Raw genomic sequence first — 13,582 nt, 5'->3', positions numbered from 1 at the left:
TTCATTTTCTGCCCCACACAGCCTGCATTTTGTCCCACAGTCCCTTCTCAACCATGGTTGCAGATGTGGAATAGAGGGTAAAATTCCTAGCCTGTATTTTAAAAAGGCTTCTTTTGATTTCCTGCCGTACCCCAGACTAAAATATGCCTGTCGCCCAGGCGATTTATATGTGGCCAGAGTCATCCAAGCGTGTCGCCTTTGTGAAAAAGTCGCTTTATCTTCCAAGTGCGATTGACTTTTTATGCTCTTGTTTACAACACGCTTGAACTGCACATGCGGTAAAGGAGTTTCCCATAGTTCTTTGAGACCTGTGACAGTCAGGGATTCCTCTAAGAAAGTTTTTGCCGGCAATTGAAGAGAGCTGCTTAAGTCTAGCCATAGCAGATGGTTAAGTGAATTTTCTGGCGAGTTCTTGATTTTCTGCCAGCACTTTATGTACGCGCCTCTCCTCGCAAGGTTTTGGGAGGTCAGTCCAAACTCTAGTCGGATCTGGGCCTGTGAGGTGTAGGTTGGCAGGTTAAAGAGAAGTCGATAAGCCTTTGCAATTGTTGTGTCCAGCAGTTTCGCGTCTTTGCCTTTTAGAGCCTCACTGCCGTATGTAATAGATGACTCTAGCTTAACTTGTACCACACGGAGCAGTGGGAGTAGAGTAGGACCATTTAGATTAGACTTTAGCTGTTTGAGCGTGGTCGCTATCAGCATCCCTTTCCTCCTGATTCCCTCTAATTGGTTCGAGAAGCGACCTCCTTTGTCAAACAATATTCCCAGGTATTTATATTCTAGACAGTTTGCGACAACCTTTGTTCCAAGGAACCAAGTATGCAGCTTTTTGTTCCCATTTATAGACAGAACTTTGGTCTTGTCAAGATTTATTTCCAACAGGTTCGCTTCGGCATATCCTTGCAGTGCGTTGATGAGGTTTTGGAGACCTATTTTGGTGTGGCTGACCAGGACCACGTCGTCTGCGTAAGATATACTGGGCAACGCTTTACCTCCCAAGCGTGGGGCGTGCCCATTGCAGATTTCTAGGGCGGGTGGTAAGTCGGCTGTAAATAAGTTGAAGAGGGTCGGTGCTAAAACGCACCCTTGCTTTAGGCCGTTAGTGGTCGGGATGCGCCTGGAGAGGTGTGTGCCGTTGCCGAGTTTTACCTGGAACCACGTATTGGTATGCAGTTCGATCAAAGAGTGCAGAAGGGGGTCGGGGATCCCCCAGGAGGCCAATTTTCTCCAGAGGAGACCCCGGTTAACGTTATCAAACGCCGCCTTAAAGTCGACGAAGCAAAGGTGAAGAGCCTGTTTATTCACCCTCTCTTTGTCGATAAGTTGCGAAATTGCCAGCAAGTTTGTCGTAGTTCCCGTTTCTCTGCTGAACCCAGTTTGACTCGAAGGAATTATGTTGTGGTGTGTTGCCCATTCGCACAGGTGAGTCAGCAGGAGCCCCGCAAAATATTTGGCCTCGATGTCCAGGAGTGCTATCAGCCGATAATTTTTTGGCAGCGTTCTATCCCCCGCTTTATAAATTGGTGAAATGATTGAACCCCTCCATGAGGCAGGAAGAGTTCTAAATCGACTCACAGATATGTAAAGAGAGGTCAGCGTTTTTGCCCAGTATTCTGGCTCAAGTTTGAAGAGGGCCGGAGGAATCCCGTTTGGCCCTGCTGCACCGTCCTTCCTTCCCTTCGCAATTAGCTTAACCAGAGCCGCGGAGATTCCAGATTCGAATTCTAACCAAGTTTTTATTGTTTGTGACGGTTGGCCCTCTAGGACTCCCTGGGGCTTACTTGTGGTGGCAACCTGCTGGTTGAAATGCGAGTCTAAGAAGGATTCCCATGAAGATTTGGTGATATAGGATGTTATTCCGCTGTTTTTTGGATTTATAATTTTGTTTATTGTTGACCAAAACTGGGAGCTGTTGTTGCCCTTTGAGTCATGATGAAGTTTTGCCCAGAGGTCCTCTTCGTTAGATCTTTTGACTCTCCATTTCAGTTTTTTAAGGTCCGTCCGAACCTTCTGAAGTTTTGCAAGAAGGACCTTGTCCCCCGGGTTTTTTCTTAGCGTTCTTAGCTGTCTGTTAATCTCTTTTTTGTGGGTTTTTAGGGCTGATTTCTGGGAACTTGAGATCCTCGTTAGGGCACCGGAGCCAGCAGATGAGCTGTGCCGTACGATAGATGAATATTGGTTTGCAAAATCGGCCGTAAATTGTTCCCAGCCTGCTACAGGATCGCCTGTGGGGTAGTTTATGCTTTTTAGTTGGTGTTTGGCAGCTTGTAATACCTCAGGCGTATTGACGACTGAGGTTTTGATCCGTTTAAAGTCTATGGTGTGGCTGGCATGTGGGCCTGTTGGATTTAGAAGTATCAGGTCCGGGGGGGCACAAAGAGAGACTTCCTGAGGGCGATGGTCACTGTCTCCCTTGTCCCCTAGATTGAAGCCCAAAATGTTATGGAAAAGAGGAAGAGAGACCAGCGTATAGTCAATTATCGAGGATACGTAGCCTGAGTTGAACGTGGCCGTGGGTGGAGAGTCTTCAGGGAATCTTCCATTTAGGACCCTCAAGCCCATATGTTCTAAGTCTTCCAACAGGACCTTTGCCGACTTGGCGGTTTTCCCTTGGCTGCTCCAAGTTTGGTTTGGGATGTTCCAATGGTAGGACTGGGTCTGAATTTCACTGTTCAGGGATGACCCTAGAATACATTGGTTGAAGTCACCAGAAACAATTAGGTAGGGTGTAGTTTGTGTTGTCAGGACATGATGTAAATAGTCCGTTAAACGCTTTGCCTCTTGTTTTTTCTTTTTTGGATTAATGTAGGTGTTGATCAGCTGGACCTCTTTCTTGTTACCCCCAAGATTTAATACCAACTCGACAGTATTTATGGATGGAGAGTTGGAGGTGAGCACCTGTACATTGCCAACAGTTGAGATTTTAGTGTAAGTTGCTAGGCCACCTGCCAACCGACCGAACTTACTTCTTCTTATGGCTGGGGAATGATGGCAGGTATAGCCCTCTAGATGGACCGGCTCCTCCAGCCATGTCTCCTGGAAGAGAATGATGTCAAATAATTTCAAGTATTGTAGGAAGTCGGTGTCCGCTGCTTTATTATTAAGGCCGTTTAGATTCCACTAAGTTAGGTGGTGCGTGCATGCTGCCCCCTAGAACCTTCACCGCGCACCGCACCACCACCACTATGCTAGGTGGTGCGTGCAGAATGCCGTCGTTGCCGCCGCCGTGATGCTGCCCCCTAGAGCCTTCACCTGCTACTGCAGTGCCAGATAGCACTCGCCAGGCCGGTCAAGTAGGCTTTGAAACTGACTCGCCCTTCATGAAATTCACTCGCATTTGCGAGCGGTCGAGTACATTTGTCGACCCCTGGTTGTGTAGTGTAGTTCCTACAAATCTATCTAGGATCTGCATGTTTTAGACAACATAAACTAAGGGATTGGTGTCAATACTAATTCCAGACACCCCCAAAGGATATGTTAATCTGTAGACCAGCTAGCTCTCAGTGCTACTATAAGCCCCACAGCCTTACCAAGTAGCGAATAGTTTCTGGCAACTATCGAACATAACAACCCTGCCTTATCAGGGATCGTGGAAACAGTATAGTACTTTTCGCTCAGTCACTCAGTATTTCATGAACTAGTCATTCCAGTATAAAATATGTGTGCTGCAACAACAATTGGACAGAAACAGATGTATATGGTTATAAGCACCAACAGAGTAAATAAAAAGTAGAATTCTACCATGGAGCTAAAACAATGAATATATGCAGGTATATAGATACACAGCAGTAATCAGGAGTACTTCTACGATGCAAACCCTAACTAGATGTACTTAAGTGTACCTAGCATGTATGTAGGTGTATAGCCAAGAATCTCCCTAGGAAAGAGCCAACTCCATTTCATGATGGAAGAGAACAAAAGACCATGTCTTAGTTTCGATCTGGACAACTTGCAATGGATATCAGACCACTGAGTGCTGGAGTGTCTGCAGGCAGGGACATCAGCGACTGAACGACCTTCCTCTCCACCTCAGACAGACAACATTGCTCCCCATCTTCGCAAGAAACCTCAAAACCTGGCTCTTCGAAAGAGCCCCTGCTTGATGGACTGGAACATGTGACCCCCTCTACGGGTGAGTAGTCGTGCTTAACAAACACCTGATTGATGGATTGGAAGCTTTTTCTCCTATGGTTTGCCCCGCGAAAATGTGAGACTTACATACCCAAAAGGTACCCTTCAGGGGTTCTACCTAGATATGTCATGGTAATGTGTGCCTGTTGGCCAAGGATGACCATAGTGGTGACATTTGAACAGAGTTTGTGAGACTAAGAATCCTCATGAATAATAGGCCCACCTGAACCCCCAGCCATCACGGAACCCAGAGAGATCCACAGAGACATCAGGAAATCCGAATACCCCCGAAGAGACCGCCACATTCCCCACACACCCAATTTCATCATGCCAACGACATAACACCCTCCACGTAAAATGCACCCACTTGGGCTCAACCCAATCCCTGCTATCCAACCCCAGTTTGACTTAGTTATTGGTTAAGCAACTACACTGGTAGGTTACAGACCAGAACTTATAGGAAGAACGCAAACTTTGGAGTCACATTAGAGCATGCAACAATAGCATTAAACATGTGTATAGATGTACATCCAACAGGCGATATGTACGGTCTCTCTTGCTTTACCATCAATATACTAAATGTAAGTACTCCCCTCCCTGAGGCTACATCACTGGAGTCTAGGTTACTTATGGAACGTATTGACCGGAGGGCTAACTCTCTAACCTACCAGCAATTAATTAATAATCAAACAGACCGCACAGTGAGACTCCGTGATAAATGGCAGATAAATATTGGGGAGTTAGACAATACGGATTGGCAGGAAGCACTAGAGTCCCCACGATTAGTGGCGATATCCTCTAGATTGCGATTTGTGCAGCTCAAGGTGCTCCACAGGAGATATTTCCCCAAGCTTAAACTAACTAAAATGGGGAGACTTGATAACCAGCTCTGTTTACTTTGATAGGTATGAGGTGTGTTCCCTGCTCCCTCTCGGGCCCTCAGGTGTGTCCCCTGCTCCCTCTCGCGCCCTCAGGTGTGTCCCCTGCTCCCTCTCGGGCCCTCAGGTGTGTCGCCTGCTCACTCCCGGGCCCTCAGGTGTGTCTCCTGCTCTATCTCAGGTGTGTCTCCTGCTCTCTCTCGGGTGTGTCTCCTGCTCCCCCTCGGGTGTGTCTCCTGCTCCCCCTCGGGTGTGTCTCCTGCTCCCCCTCGGGTGAGTCTCTATCCTCCCCCTCGGGTGAGTCTCTATCCTCCCCCTCGGGTGAGTCTCCTGCTCCCCCTCGGGTGAGTCTCCTGCTCCCCCTCGGGTGAGTCTCCTGCTCGCTCTCAAACCCTCAGGTGGGTCTCTTGCTCCCTCGGGTGTGTCTCCTGCTCCCCCTCGGGTGTGTCTCCTGCCCCCCCTCGGGTGTGTCTCCTGCCCCCCCTAGGGTGTGTCTCCTGCCCCCCCTAGGGTGTGTCTCCTGCCCCCCCTCGGGTGTGTCTCCTGCTCCACCTCGGGTGTGTCTCCTGCTCCACCTCGGGTGTGTCTCCTGCTCCACCTCGGGTGTGTCTCCTGCTCCACCTTGGGTGTGTCTCTCCTGCCCCCCCCCTCGGGTGTGTCTCCTGCCCCCCCCTCGGGTGCTTCTCCTGCTCTCCCTCGGGTGTGTCTCCTGCCCCCCCATGGTGTGTCTCCTGCCCCCCCCATGGTGTGTCTCCTGCCCCCCATCGGGTGTGTCTCCTGCCCCCCATCGGGTGTGTCTCCTGCCCCCCATCGGGTGTGTCTCCTGCCCCCCATCGGGTGTGTCTCCTGCCCCCCATCGGGTGTGTCTCCTGCTCCCCCTCGGGTGTGTCTCCTGCTCCCCCTCGGGTGTGTCTCCTGCTCCCCCCCGGGTGGGTCTCCTGCTCCACCTCGGGTGTGTCTCCTGCTCCACCTCGGGTGTGTCTCCTGCTCCACCTCGGGTGTGTCTCCTGCTCCACCTCGGGTGTGTCTCCTGCTCCACCTTGGGTGTGTCTCTCCTGCCCCCCCCCTCGGGTGTGTCTCCTGCCCCTCCCCCCCTCGGGTGCTTCTCCTGCTCTCCCTCGGGTGCGTCTCCTGCCCCCCATCGGGTGTGTCTCCTGCCCCCCCCATCGGGTGTGTCTCCTGCCCCCCCATGGTGTGTCTCCTGCCCCCCATCGGGTGTATTTCCTGCCCCCCATCGGGAGTGTTTCCTGCCCCCCATCGGGTGTGTCTCCTGCTCCCCCTCGGGTGTGTCTCCTGCTCCCCCTTGGGTGTGTCTCCTGCTCTCCCTCGGTTGTGTCTCCTGCCCTCCCCCTCGGGTGTGTCTCCTCCCGCTCGGGTGTGTCTCCTGCTCCCACTCGGGTTTGTCTACTGCTCCCTCTCGGGTGTGTCTCCTGCTCCCTCTCGGGTGTGTCTCCTGCTCCCTCTCGGGTGTGTCTCCTGCTCCCTCTCGGGTGTGTCTCCTACCCCCCCCTCGGGTGTGCCTCCTACCCCCCCCTCGGGTGTGCCTCCTACCCCCCCTCGGGTGTGTCTCCTACCCCCCCCTCGGGTGTGTCTCCTGCTCCCCATCCCTCGGGTGTGTCTCCAGCTCCCCCTCGGGTGTGTCTCCAGCTCCCCCTCGGGTGTGTCTCCTGCTCCCCCTCGGGTGTGTCTCCTGCTCCCCCTCGGGTGGTCTCCTGCTCCCCCTCGGGTGTGTCTCCTGCTCCCCCTCGGGTGTGTCTCCTGCCCCCCATCGGGTGTGTTTCCTGCCCCCCATCGGGTGTGTCTCCTGCCCCCCATCGGGTGTGTCTCCTGCTCCCCCTCCTGGTGTGTCTCCTGCTCTCCCTCGGGTGTGTCTCCTGCTCCCTCTCGGGTGTGTCTCCTGCTCCCTCTCGGGTGTGTCTCCTGCTCCCTCTCGGGTGTGTCTCCTACCCCCCCCCTCGGGTGTGTCTCCTACCCCCCCCTCGGGTGTGTCTCCTACCCCCCCCCCCTCAGGTGTGTCTCCTGCCCCCCCCCCCTCGGGTGTGTCTCCTGCCCCCCCCCCCTCGGGTGTGTCTCCTGCTCCCTCCCCGGTGTGTCTCCTGCTCCCTCTCCGGTGTGTCTCCTGCTCCCCCTCAGGTGTGTCTCCTGCTCCCCCTCAGGTGTGTCTCCTGCTCCCCCTCAGGTGTGTCTCCTGCTCCCCCTCGGGTGTGTCTCCTGCTCCCCCTCGGGTGTGTCTCCTGCTCCCCCTCGGGTGTGTCTCCTGCTGCCCCTCGGGTGTGTCTCCTGCTGCCCCTCGGGTGTGTCTCCTGCTGCCCCTCGGGTGTGTCTCCTGCCGCCCCTCGGGTGTGCTGCTACAGTGAGCAGTGGGTATGCAGCTCGGGGTCAGGGGTCACTGGACACGTCACAGGTGAGACATACATGCCCACCTCTGGGCGCTGCAGACAGGCCCCCCCGGCCAGTGGTGACCCCCGGAGCCCCTCCCCGAGAGTTCATTGTTGCAGGTCTAGTTGTTATCCTTTTCCTTTCTCCCCTTCCCTCCTCCCTCTCTATTGGTTAATGTCATGACGTACATTGGAATGTTCTGTAAATATTTATGACAGGCACGCCCCCCTGCGTCACTTGGCTTCCTTCCTTACAGCTGTTCCTTCCCTTACGTGACCTCGTCTATTGAAATAAAATACTTCACTTTATTATACACTTCGTTTCCTATTTCATTGAACTTCCGTTCCACAACATATTTGGCGACGAGTTCGGGACCTGTTTTCTGGAGGAGAGCTTGCGAAAGGATTTTCTTCGGAGCGTCATAACCTTAACGTCAAGGCAAGTGCGTTTATTTCGATTGGCTAAGATATTCTGATACAATTTTAATTTGATTGTTTCTATTAAATTTTGGATCGACCGCATTCTCTGACCGGAATTCTCACGTTGGTGGAAAAGCCGAAGAAGACGTGAAAACTGCAATTGGAGCCGACGGCAGATTTCAAGAAATGAAAAGGCAAGTTACAAGATATTTGTTTTCGTGTTACTCTATGCCTCAAGTAAAGTTTTGCGTGTTTTCCTGCAGTGTATAGCAGATTTTGAGGAAATTCGAGGTTTCTTGACGCACTACAGTTTAACTGTCATACTTTCCACATCGCACCAACTGTCATCCAATCTCCTCAGCTGTGTGTCAAACGGCAGCTGTTTACGTAGCAACGTCATCGACGTGAACTACGCGGCGCCATTTTGTTTCTCTTCAGTGAGGCAGCGCATCGGAACGTGTATAATTACAAGTGCTCAGTTTGTGTTAACCAGTCAAAATTGATCTATTTATTAAAAAAGAGACTGCAGATTACAATCTGGATAACATGGCTAGTGAGTTGAACTTCAATGCTCCTGCAGTATTTCTAAACGAACCTGGTAAACCAGTTATGAAATGGCGCAGTTGGTACAGGGCATTTGAAAACGATTTGATTGCCATAAATGGTAAGAGATTCGACGCAGAAAGGAAATCAGCTATTCTGATTGGGCTGTTAGGTGTAGCAGGGCAGGACATTTTTTATAGTCTGCCTGAGTATGAGCCACCCTCAGGTCAATTTATTCCATTAGATGAATTCCAGGAGGCTGTTAAGAGATTGGAAAGACAATTTGATGAGGAGGAAAATATAATGGTGGGCAGACACCGTTTCACAATGAGAAAGCAATCCGAGAATGCGAATGTGGAGGAATACATAGCAGCGTTGAGAGTTTTAGCAACGAAATGTGATTATCAAGATAGAGTGGATGAATATATACGCGACCAATTAGTCTTTCACTGTTATGAAAGGAAGATTCAAGAGAGACTATTGGCATGTAAATGACCCACTCTATCCGAAGCTATTGACATTGCAAAAGGTATTGAAAGATCGTTAGAAGGGTCAAGGGAAATAACTGGAGCCACAAACAAAAATTCAAATATGTATTTAGTAAATGAGAAAAAGAAAAGAGAAAACGTGTATAGCAACAAATTTAAGCCACATGCTAATACTAATATGTCACAATTTTTATGTTATAGATGAGGTTCTCACAACCACAAGGCTGATTCCTCAAATTGCATGGCATTGGGAAAGAAGTGCACAAGATGCTTAAAGGTAGGGCATTTTGTGGGGGTATGTGGCACCTTTGGCCAAAAGCGATGTACACCTACTAAAGTAAGCTGTGTAGAAGAATTTGACGAAAACATGTGTTCTAACATTGTACTTACCATTGAAGAAGAATACAAAAACATGAAGGGCCTGCTAGGTGTGGCCACTGTAGGAGAAGTTTAACTAAATATTATGGCAGATTCAGGTTCGCCTATTACAATAGTGTCTGACAAGAAGTTTCTGCAGTATTGGCCAAAGATTGACTTGGTTGAGTCGGATGTTAATCCAAAAGCCTTTGGCGAATCAGACATCAATATCTTTGGGTATTTTGTAGACATCTTAAATATCAAAGGCAGATGTATCAATACAAAAATATATGTCGCAGTACGAGGTAGGGACATCGTGGGTTGGAGAGACTTAGCGAAATTGAAAATAATCTTGAAACCAGGGGCAGAAGACCCCATTGTACTCGATGAGGGATTTGTACCAAGCATAAATGTTTCTACAATAACATGTAAGAATGAAAACGTAACCAATATTCTCAGTAAATATGAATCACTGTTTAAGGATAGGATAGGCTGTGTAAAAGGCTTTGTACATAAGATAGTTCTTAAAAAATATGCAGTACCTGTAAGACATAGAGTAAGGTATCTCCCATTATCTGTCAAGAATGATTTAAAGCTGGTTCTAGAAAGATTGGTTAATGAAGGAATCATCGAACCAGCAGATTCTGCAGAATAGGTTTCGGGCATAGTGATGATGAAGAAAAAAAATGGTGAGTTCCGCCTGTGTGCGGATCTGAGGTCGCTTAATAAGAATATTCTGGTAGATTGTTTTCCCCTTCCTAGAATACAAGAAATCCTTGCAGCCACAGCAGGTTCCATTTTTTTTTCCTTAACCACTTCCATGCTGGGCCGTTTCCGCCGCTGTGCGGTAAACAAAAGAACAGGGCGGGGCCGTGATGAACCCCAGCCGTCATCAGCACACGAGCGCCGCAGAGCGTGACGGCTGGGGTTCGTCACCAGCATGGAAGGGGTTAATCGACCTCAGATCATCATACCACCAAGTCAGGCTTGATGATGAGTCAAAAGAATTGACCACGTTTATCACACCCCTTGGAGCTTACAGATATGTATGGTTACCGTTTGGGTTGGCGTCCCCAGCTAGCGTCTTCCAAAAACTAATGGAGAATATGTTTGTGCAGATGACAGGCGTACAGAAATTTCAGGATGACATTCTCATCCATGCTGAAACTGTAAGTGAACATAATGTCATTCTGGAAAAGGTTCTTGGTAAGTTACAAGAGAGGGGTATGACAGTTTCGAAGAAAAAATTTGAATTTTTAAAAACTGAATTGGAATACTTAGGCCATGTGATTAGTCAAGAAGGTATCAAACCTAAAATGAATTTAATCAAAGCAATCTCTGAGGCCCCTAAACCTGAAGACAGAGATGTGCTAAGGTCCTTTTTAGGGCTTAGCGAGTACTACTCAAGATTTATAGAAAACTATGCAGAGTTAGTGGAACCGTTGAGAGCTCTGTTACGCAAAGGTGAGCAATTCAAATGGGATGTACAACATGAAGTATCCTTTGCAGAAATCAAAAAGTGTATAGTAGATGCTCCAACATTAAAACCATTCGACACTAAGGGAACCAATATAATTACTGTAGACGCCAGCTCTGTAGGAATAGGCGCAGTATTCACCCAGAAAGTTAACAAACAAGTACACTCCGTAGCGTTTATTTCACGCAGACTAACAGAGGCGGAGAAAAATTACAGTACTACTGAGAGCGAAGCTCTAGCGTGTGTGTGTGGGCGGTGGACAAGTTGAAAATGTATATATGGAGAAAAGAATTTGAATTAGTTACCGACCACAAGCCGCTCACATTCATGTTTGATGGGTACGGAAGAGGTAACGGTAAGGCCTCAGCTAGGTTGGTAAGACTGTTAGCAAAGTTGCAGGAATATAATTTTTCCATTAAACATATATCAGGAAAAGACAATATTCGAGCAGATTTTCTTTAAAGGCTACCCACCGAAAATATTGAAAGTCAGAATGAGGACGACACTGAATGTGTAGTCTCAGCCATATCCAGCTTCCAAGCAACAGGTAATGCCATATCAGAAAATGACTGATTAGAAGCCATGAAATCTGATGCTGTGTTATTGAAGGTCAAACATTTCATGTCCCAGAAGTGGCCCCCTGTTAGTAATTTGTCCCCTGAATTTAAAACTTTCTTCCAGGTTTCAGAAGAATTAAGTTGTGTTGATGGGTTTCTGTTGAGGGGTGACTTATTAGTTCCCCCATGTAAACTAAGAAAAAGATTGATAGCTATCGCCCACAATACTCACTTAGGTGCCACTATGGCCAAAAAGAGACTAAAAGAACAATATTGGTGGCCCCAAATGGACATGGATGTTAACTTATTGGTAGAAAAATGTATTGAGTGCATCAGATCCGACAAGCACTGGAAACCCAGAATTCAGGAGATGCAGTTGGTATCCATCCCTAATTCTTTGTGGTACAAGATTGCCATCGACATGGCGGGACCATTCCAATTGTTGGACCAAGAATCCAGATTTCTCATCGTGATGAGTGACTATTACAGTAAATGGATATACCATAGGTTTGTCAAAACCATTGACTCGGACTCTGTCATTGACTTTTTGGACACATGTTTCTCTGTTGAAGGTAGCCCACGCTTACTGGTGTCGGACAACGGGAAGCAACTTACTTCCAGTAAAATGACTGAATTCCTGAAATTTCACGGCATTAGACAGGAGAAAACTCCATTATACTCCCCAAAATCTAATGGACAGATAGAAAGGGTGAATCGTTTCATTAAGGACGGCATCCAATTGGCCTTGTCTTCTAACATTCCTGTTAAAAAATTCATACAGGACAGAGTGTTTGCATACAATACTACCCTAAACAGTGTAACTGGGTTTTCACCATTCTTTCTAATGAGGGGGAGAAGATGCGATAATGAGATTGTGCCGAAAATAGAAGAGTTTGAGTTGTGTTTGCCTGATCCTGTTGCTATAGGTGATGAACAAATTCATGTCAAGCAAAAGATTGTTGATAGCCAAGCCACAGCTAAAGTATATCATGACAAAGTACACAAAGCAGTTAACAAAAAATTTAGCAAAGGGGATCGGGCGCTCATCAGAAGACACGACAGCCAGATCAAAGGAGAGTCCAAGTACTATGGCCCCGAAGAGGTTGTAGAAGTCACTGATAGCGCCATTTGTTTGAGATTTCTGGGTTGGCGGAACAAACGTGATGCAATATGTTTGAACAAAGAGCAAGTAGAGTTATGGTTCAAGGGGGTAGGAAACAAAGAATTGTTTGATAGTGAATTCTCATGGTTGTTTATGTATTCTGGTGAAGATGATCAACATGTTGCAACACCACACAAAGAGACAAGATGATATCTGTGGCAAAGAGGAAAGTCATAGAAACGATTTGAGGAATGATGTCACTGAGATTGATGAGAGTTTTGACGAGGAGGGTACCATAGAAAGGGTGCCATCATTGAAAGGGTGTCTGATCAAAATCCCAGCACTTCTGGTACATCCAGTGAAGAAAAAAGTAAATGTCACGGAGGTTGGGAGGGTACTTGTACCAGGTGTGGGAGAATATCTAAATTGCCCACTGGCCTCAAAGATTACGAGTTATTGTAATTGTTGTTAACTTTATTCAGATAAAAGGCAGATGTTGCAGGTCTAGCTGTTATCCTGTTCCTTTCTCCCCTTCCCTCCTCCCTCTCTATTGGTTAATGTCATGATGGACATTGGAATGTTCTGTAAATGTTTATATGACAGGCACGCCCCCCTTCCTTACAGCTGAGCTCGTCTATTGAATAAAATACTTCACTTTATCATACACTTCGTTTCCTATTTCATTGAACCTCCGTTCCACGACACTCATGCGCCCCGTCCCCGGCCCCAGGAGCCCAGCACTCACCGCCTCCCCCGGGGACATCTTCCTGGTTCTCATGGCTCCTCCTGACGTCACCGCCGGGGGCAGGGCCCCTCCTCGGACCCGGCGGGTTGCAGGCGGGGGAGGGTCCCAGAGGCACCGGGCTCGGACCGGAGCTGAGAGGCGCCGAGAGGGAACAGGCAACGTGTGACCCTGGGCAGACAGCAGCCTGGGCTGGGAGAGGCGCAGGCGCAGGGAGCTGATACTTATCCTGAACGCATGCGCGGAAGAAGGAAGACGTCCGGGGCCCGTGTCAATGACAGATCTGAAGGTCAGTGCGCAGGCGCATTGAGCAGATACTTAACCAAAGCGCACGCGCAAAAGAGATTTCTTCTTGGACGTAGGTCAATGACTGTCCCTGACCAAGGAGCAGAAGTGAGTAACGCTCAGTGCGCAGCCGCGGAGAGGAGCCACATTTCCAGACAAGAAACACTTCCGGGACATGTGTCCCTGAATGTGATCCTCAGCAAGGAGTAGACCGGACTTCGTAA

General features: G+C 48.7%; 1 protein-coding gene across 1 annotated transcript in view; it reads right to left on the bottom strand.

Annotated features, from left to right (window-relative positions):
• The window catches only part of LOC147700503 (uncharacterized), a 186,676-nt gene extending 173,420 nt beyond the window's left edge, over positions 1-13,256 (bottom strand). The window contains exon 1 of the mRNA XM_086929648.1: positions 13,077-13,256. Within this exon, the coding sequence (XP_086785774.1) occupies positions 13,077-13,109 (33 nt within the window). The 5' untranslated portion in view covers positions 13,110-13,256. The remainder of the gene's footprint in view (positions 1-13,076) is intronic.
• Between the last annotated feature and the right edge of the window lie 326 nt (positions 13,257-13,582).

Source organism: Lissotriton vulgaris, chromosome 7 (genome assembly GCF_964263255.1).
Source record: "Lissotriton vulgaris chromosome 7, aLisVul1.2, whole genome shotgun sequence".
Taxonomy (NCBI): Eukaryota; Metazoa; Chordata; class Amphibia; order Caudata; family Salamandridae; genus Lissotriton; species Lissotriton vulgaris.
This window is presented reverse-complemented; position numbering and strand designations above follow the sequence as displayed.